General features: G+C 38.8%; 1 protein-coding gene across 1 annotated transcript in view; it reads right to left on the bottom strand.

Annotated features, from left to right (window-relative positions):
- The window catches only part of LOC107663550 (mitogen-activated protein kinase kinase kinase kinase 5-like), a 27731-nt gene that overhangs the window by 2938 nt on the left and 17533 nt on the right, over positions 1–7260 (bottom strand). The window contains exons 13-27 of the mRNA XM_016453787.1: positions 6142–6223; positions 6007–6065; positions 5347–5399; positions 5216–5260; positions 4847–4855; positions 4640–4757; positions 3533–3634; positions 3198–3239; positions 2373–2451; positions 2222–2298; positions 2086–2146; positions 1891–1993; positions 1293–1351; positions 995–1098; positions 118–295 (exon numbers count right to left, since the gene is read on the bottom strand). Coding sequence (XP_016309273.1) covers positions 118–295; positions 995–1098; positions 1293–1351; positions 1891–1993; positions 2086–2146; positions 2222–2298; positions 2373–2451; positions 3198–3239; positions 3533–3634; positions 4640–4757; positions 4847–4855; positions 5216–5260; positions 5347–5399; positions 6007–6065; positions 6142–6223 — 1171 coding nt within the window. The remainder of the gene's footprint in view (positions 1–117; positions 296–994; positions 1099–1292; positions 1352–1890; positions 1994–2085; positions 2147–2221; positions 2299–2372; positions 2452–3197; positions 3240–3532; positions 3635–4639; positions 4758–4846; positions 4856–5215; positions 5261–5346; positions 5400–6006; positions 6066–6141; positions 6224–7260) is intronic.

A 7260-nucleotide genomic window follows, 5' to 3' on the forward strand; every position in this document is an offset into this window, starting at 1 on the left:
AGTGAGTGTGAGAGAGAGAGTGTGAGTGAGTGAGAGAGTGAGTGAGAGAGTCAGAGAGAGTGTGTGAGTGAGTGAGTGTGTGTGTGTGTGTGTGTGCGCGTGCGTGTGGATTCGTACCGAGTCCAGTATCAGCGAACCACGATGTGTTTGAGTTCAGGTCGATGTAGTCCAGCTGAACCGGGTGTGACGGCCCGGATCCTTTGCTCACTCGGATATAAACCTGAGGATATTCCTGATCCGGAAGCACCATCATCTCAAACACACGCAGCGGCGTCGGCAGAGGGAAGTCAAATTGCTGTGAGACAGAACAGAGTACATGATAAGATGTGAAAGAAAGTGATGATTTTATTCATCAAGTACACATTAAATAGATCAAAAGTGACAGTAAAGACATTTATAAAAGATTTCTATTTCAAATAAATGCTGTTCTTCTGAACTTTCTGTTCATCTGTGAATCCTAAAAATAAAATGTATCACAGTTTCCACAAAAATATTGTGCAGCACAACTGTTTTCAACATTGATAATAATCAGAAATGATTTCTAAAGGATCATGTGACACTGAAGACTGGAGTAATGATGCTGAAAATACAGCTTTGATCACAGAAATAAATTACAGTTTAACAGATATTCACACAGAAAACAGCTGTTTTAGATGATAATATTTCACTGTTTTTACAGTATTTTTGATCAAATAAATGCATACTTGATAAACAGAAGAGACTTCTTTCAAAAACATTAAATGGTAATGTACGTCACAAAAGGTGTTTTTACACAAACATTTTAATGCACTGTTGTTGTTTATCGTTCACAGACGACAGAAAACAAGACATTGTTGCGACTCGCAGAGTGAGACTGAAGTGAGAAAAATATTTATAACAGAACGGAGACATGCTGATATTTGTGTGTGTGGATGGTGGGCGAGTGTGTGATGTGAGAGGTCAGGGGTGAAGAGCAGCGAGGCACTGGATATTTGAAGCGACTGTGTTGGCTCACCTTGATCAGCATGAACTTGTGCATTGGCTCGTACCACTGCAGCAGAACCACGCTGGACTCCAGCACACAGCACAGAAACACACAGCCGTTCTGAGCGTTATGAGCTGCACACACACAACAGTGAAGAGTCATTCGTTTAAAGAGCCGCTCAACATGCTAACTGTTCTGGAGACCAGACTAAAACCATTGTGTGTTTTATGTGAATCATTCTGATCAACGAAAGGTTAATAAACGAGGCTTTCTGAAGCAGTTTGTCTGTTCAGTTAAAGTAGAAGTGATGAGGATTTGCTCGTCTCACCCACTGTACATGTTCTGCATCCCTTTGTGTCTGGAATCTTCGTGCTGATTGCAAACTTCCTGTTATGAGACGATGAGAGGAGCGAGATTAGACTGAGTGTGTGTGTGTGTGTGTGTGTGTGTGTGTGTGTGTGTGTGTGAGAGTGTGTGTACCTGGTATTTATCACGTTATGGGGACCAAATGTCCCCACAAGGATAGTAATACTAGTAAATTTTGACCTTGTGGGGACATTTTTGAGGTCTCCATGAGGAAACAAGCTTATAAATCATACAGAATGAGTTTTTTTGAGAAAGTAAAAATGCACAAAGTTTCCTGTGAGGGGTAGGTTTAGGGGTAGGGTTGGTGTAGGGCAATAGCACATACAGTTTGTACAGTATAAAAACCATTACGCCTATGGAATGTCCCCATAAAACATGGAAACACAACATGTGTGTGTGTGTGTGTATGTGTGTGTGAGTGAGTGTGTGTGTGGTTTCTCAGTTTTCTTGCATGTGTGGTCGGAATCAAACACACATTGGTAAACGTATTGCTGCAGTAAGTATGTGTCACGCTGGTTCATAACTCAAATGCATACAATGTGACAAAAGGAGGCGGTTACCGTGGCAACAGTCTGTGTGTCGGCAGTGCAACGATGCGATGCTCTCTGCGCGTCTGTTCGTACAGCTCCTTCAGCGAGTGTGAGTGCAGCTGCGACGACTTCCCTGTTTCACAAAACTCTCATCAGTCCTTCAGCTTCATCACACACTTCCCATCATCATCATCATCATCATCATCACACAAGTGTGCTCCTCACCTGAGACGGACATTAACACGCCTCCAATGGTATAGAGCCACACACACTTGCCCGGGAACAGCTGGGAAAGAGCAGAAGCAGATTAATGGAGAGTGAATGTGCTGAGGAATGATCTGCATGTGTGAGGGTCTCTCACCAGCTCCATGGTGGTCTCAGAACTGTTGAGGTTTAGTGTGAAGATCCCCTCATCCGCCCCGAAGATCAGGTGCTGATCTAAAGCCAACAGCAGGAACGTTACTGATAGTTTATGCTCTGAAAACGGTCCAGCAGAAGATGTCAGACTGTACCTTTAGTGGTGGGATGCTCCCATGAGCTCGAGCAGCTGAGCTTCAGAGGACAGCCGTGAAAGACCTTCCTGAAGACAATCTGTCAGAGAGAGAGAGACGTCTGACATCAGTAAACACACCGCTTCTTACTTTAGCATCGCGGGACGGAAGTCACCATTCTTATCATCTAAAAATTATATCATAAATGTGATATTATAGAAGTGAAATTAATAGCAAATATAAAATAAAATAATATAATATATCATATCATATCATATAATATATCATCATATAATTTTTCAGTTTTCATCTCCTCTCATATTGAACTTTAACACAGTTTGTGCTTAGGCTTGGTGTTTATAATAAATCTTCTTTATAATGAATGCCACTATGATTTATTTTTAATATAATTATTAAAAATAATTGATCATTTATTTCAGCTAGTTTCTAAGGAAACATTTAGCATTTTTCATTTAATTTAACTCGATGAGCTAAAATAAATAAAACTAAAACTGAGATTAAAATTTATTAAAAAAAATAAATAAAATGACAAAAATACAAAACAATTACAAAAATGTTAACAAAAATTTAAATAAAACATAATATATAAAAATCTAAACATTCAAAATATTAACGAAAACTGTAATAGTATTACTGATTTACAGTGTTTATAATGTTTTGTTTTATTTATTAAAATTTTACATGATTTCTGATTGTAATAATTAAATGCTACTTATACAATTTTTTTTTCTCAACAATGCAATTTTGTGTCGGTGCAACTTATATTCAGGTGCGACTTATTTCCCGAAAGCGTGGTAATCAGAAAGCAGTGAGGTCAGAACGTACCGGCGGTTTCTTGACCACTGGACTGACACACTCGACCGGATCCTGAACGAGAGCGAAACACAAGTCAAACTGAGTCAAAGTGACACGTCTGACCTCACACATGATACCTGACTTCCTGTGAGAGCTCACAGCATTAACACACACTTCTTACACATGTGAAGATGAGAAGATTAAAATAAGCCATAACAGATTTTACAGAGAATCTTCTTCATGTTAGTGGATGATCACATGAAATGAAGAAGTTCTGTCTGTAATCTCCTGAAGATCACGTGCTTGGATCTGAGATCAGATGAAGCAGAACTAAAGGTCTCAGTGTGAAGGACATCAGCAGGCACCTGAGGAGCTTGTCTGCGTCTTCTGTCCTTTGGTGGAAGTTCAGGAGGCTGAAGGTCTGCTGGTGGATCAGTGTGGAAACTAGAGAATGCAGACGGATCTACACACAGAAACACACACACACAGATGCATTACTTTACTTTTGTGTTACTTTTTGTTACCTGAGCTGGGCTTGCTTATTAATTTTAACTGTAATAACAAAAATCACAAAAAGTATATTTTTGGCAACTGTAAGGACCTTTTCACACCAAAAGTGAAATTAATAAGCCTCCGGCTGAAGGAAGTGCGTCTGCATAAATAAATAGGAAAACAAAGTAACTAGACTTGAAAAAGTAATGTGTTACTTTACTAGTTATTTGAAAAAAGTAATCTGATGAAAAAAGTAATGTAATGCGTTACCCCAACACTGTGTGTGTGTGTGTGTGTGTGAGAGTGTGTTTGTGTGTGTGTGTGAGAGAGAGTGTTTTTACTTTATGTATTAGAATCAAAACATACTTAAATCTGGAAGCAGGGCAGATTTAATATATAATCTGGACTCTTGGGCCACATGGTCTTTTAAAAACAAGATTTTAGTGGTGCTTGTCCAAGCAGTAAAACCTGCCTCCACAATCCTAGTGTGTTCTGAGTCAGTTCAGGGTTGTTGTTGTCCTGGGTTGCTACAGTGTCCTTGATGGTTGTTAGGGCATTCATTGCTTACTGACCTACATCAAAAGAGCCCACTCTAAAGTTGTGTGTGTGTGTGAGTGTGCGTGTGTGTGTGTGTGCGTGCGTGAGTGAGTGTGTGTGTCTGTGTGTGTGTGTGTGCGTGTGTGCGTGTATAAGTATATAAAGTACAGTATGTATGTACTACTGACTTACATTGATCTGAAGCTAATTATAACAACCATTAGTCAACCGTTTTAGCCTTTTTATGAATTTATTTTCATCACAAGGACCTAGGTTTATATATTTCTATATATTTCACTATATTTCAGGTTTTACTTCAAGTTTGTTCTTGCCCCCCACAAAAACGGAAACCAAGTCACAAGCATAAGATTCAACATGTTTTTATGTGAAACTCCAGTTAAAACAACAAATATTGTTGTCATTTTATGTCATATTGTGGTAATATTTCCTTCTGGATATGTTTTGATGAACTTCAGGTTTAATCTGTGAGCAGACGCAGTGGAGCGACTCACTTTGGGAGGAAGAGGAGGAGGAACGTCATCACTGAACTGCAGTGTGCTACTGAAGAGAGAAAACCACACACGCCATCTGATCTTCATAATTCATGAAGACATTCATCTGTACTGTAGATTATTGGTGACGTACTGTACCTCGCTGGTCTGTGGGAGAGAATAAGAGGCACGATTAACCACAGATATCATTAGCGCTCTCATATTCCATCAATGACATCACACCACACGTTCAACAGAATCAAGAGAATATGAGCAGATAAGACACAGAATCTGGCAGATGCTTTTGTCCTAAATGCTGTTTGGTTAGTCTTCCTTTAAAGTAGCTTTCTGTCTTTATTAATATTTTTCCAGTAGCTCAGAGAGTAGGTCATGGGTTCGATTCCCATGGAAAGCAAGAACTGATCAGATGTAAACCTTGAATGCAATGCAAGTCGCTTTGGATGAAAGCATCTGCCAAATGCATAAATGTAAATGTGTTTATGATTTCAGAAGAGGAGAAGAACTTACATTTCCACGTCGTCATAATCGTCGTCCGTGTCCACACTCTCATCCCTGTAAGAGTTTATTATGAGAACCGTCAGCAGGACATCGGCTGTATGTTTCACAGACTAGTGAATAAACATGATGTCGGCTCTTACCTTCTTCTGGAAGTGATGGGAGGACTCGTCCACTGACCTCCTGACGTCCGTAACTACACCAATCACATCAGTAACAACACACGTTATCCAAAAACATCTGCTATGTAATTAAAACTAATGCAAACCCATCCTATTTTTATTAAATTGTTAACGTTCTGCAAGGGGTGTGTAAACTTCTGAACACACCTATATACACAGCTAATTATGAGAAAAATTAAATTAGTAATTTAAGGACCCCATGAAGTGGTTTGACAAATGCATTCTTCCCTGTGGTTATGCATTTCCTGTTAAAACAGGAAGTTGTGCTGGGACATATCATCCCTTGTTTTTAAATAGCCAGTTATCTTTTGTTTACGTCAGAGCCATGAACTCGTTCTAGAAAGCATGACTGGACAAGCATTTGTGAATAAAGAGACGTCATCAATACTTATCTGTTTCCTGAAAGAGAAAAACTGTACATTTTAAATGCGCATATCTTACAGAAATGTGTATTTTGTCAACTTTTAGTAATAGAGGAGCTCAAAGACATAAAATTAAAACACTAAAATAATAATAATAAAAAAAAGTTTCCCCTTAGAGAACGTCCTCACAGGAAGGTTTTGAGAGACCTAGCTCACTCTCAGCAGTTTTCTCTCAGAAGTTAAACACTCAAACACTAACCGTTCCTTCTTGAGACTCTCGTTTGCCAGCGACGGGTCTCTGTGTGTAAATCTGTTCCACTGAAACACAGAAATCAGGTTTATAATAATGAAATAATGAGTGCATATCTGTCATGAACACACACGAGAGTCTTACAGCTGATGTCTGAGTTCGTCCTCTCGGCCCGGTTGTGTCGGTTGATTGAGTGAATTCTTCTGAGTGAATGTGGGACAATCACCTGAGAGAGAGACAGAGACGAGAGACAGACAGATGGACTGTCTTATGAGTGCGTCACTGAATCATTCATTCAACCAAATTGTTTAAAACACTCAATTCAAGAACTAAACAAGGGACTGTCTTTATGAGTGAGTCACTGAACCGGTTATTTAACCGAGACATTCAAAACACTGATTCATTCAAGAACTAAACAAGGGACTGTCTTAATGAGTGAGTCACTGAATCATTCATTCAGCAGAGTCATTCATATCACTGATTAGTTCAGGACCTAAACAAGTTACTTTCTTTATGAGTGAGTCATTGAATCGGTTATTTAACCGAGACATTCAAAACACTGATTCATTCAAGAACTAAACAAGAGACTGTATTTATGAGTGAGTCATTGAATTGTTCATTTAACCGAGACATTTAAAACACTGATTCATTCAGGAACTAAACAAGTGACAGTCTTTATGAGTGAGTCAATGAATCGGTTATTTAACCGAGACATTCAAAACACTGATTCATTCAGGAACTAAACAAGGGACTGTCTTTATGAGTGAGTCATTGAATCGTTCATTTAACCGAGACATTCAAAACACTGATTCATTCAAGAACTAAACAAGGGACTGTCTTTATGAGTGAGTCACTGAATCGGTTATTTAACCGAGACATTCAAAACACTGATTCATTCAAGAACTAAACAAGGGACTGTCTTTATGAGTGAGTCACTGAATCGGTTATTTAACTGAGTCATTCAAAACTCAAAACACTTCAAGAACTAAACAAGGGACTGTCTTTATGAGTGAGTCACTGAATCGGTTATTTAACTGATAACTGAGAAACACTGATTCATTCAAGAACTAAACAAGGGACTGTCTTTATGAGTCAGTCATTGAATCGGTTATTTAACTGAGTCATTCAAAACACTGAGTCATTCAAGAACTAAACAAGGGACTGTCTTTATGAGTGAGTCACTGATTCATTCATTCAGCAGAGTCATTCAAATCACTGATTCGTTCAGGAACTAAACAAGTGACAGTCTTTATGAGTGAGTCA

The sequence above is a fragment of the Sinocyclocheilus anshuiensis genome, unplaced genomic scaffold (assembly GCF_001515605.1).
Source record: "Sinocyclocheilus anshuiensis isolate Anshui unplaced genomic scaffold, SAMN03320099.WGS_v1.1 scaffold2201, whole genome shotgun sequence".
Taxonomy (NCBI): domain Eukaryota; kingdom Metazoa; phylum Chordata; class Actinopteri; order Cypriniformes; family Cyprinidae; genus Sinocyclocheilus; species Sinocyclocheilus anshuiensis.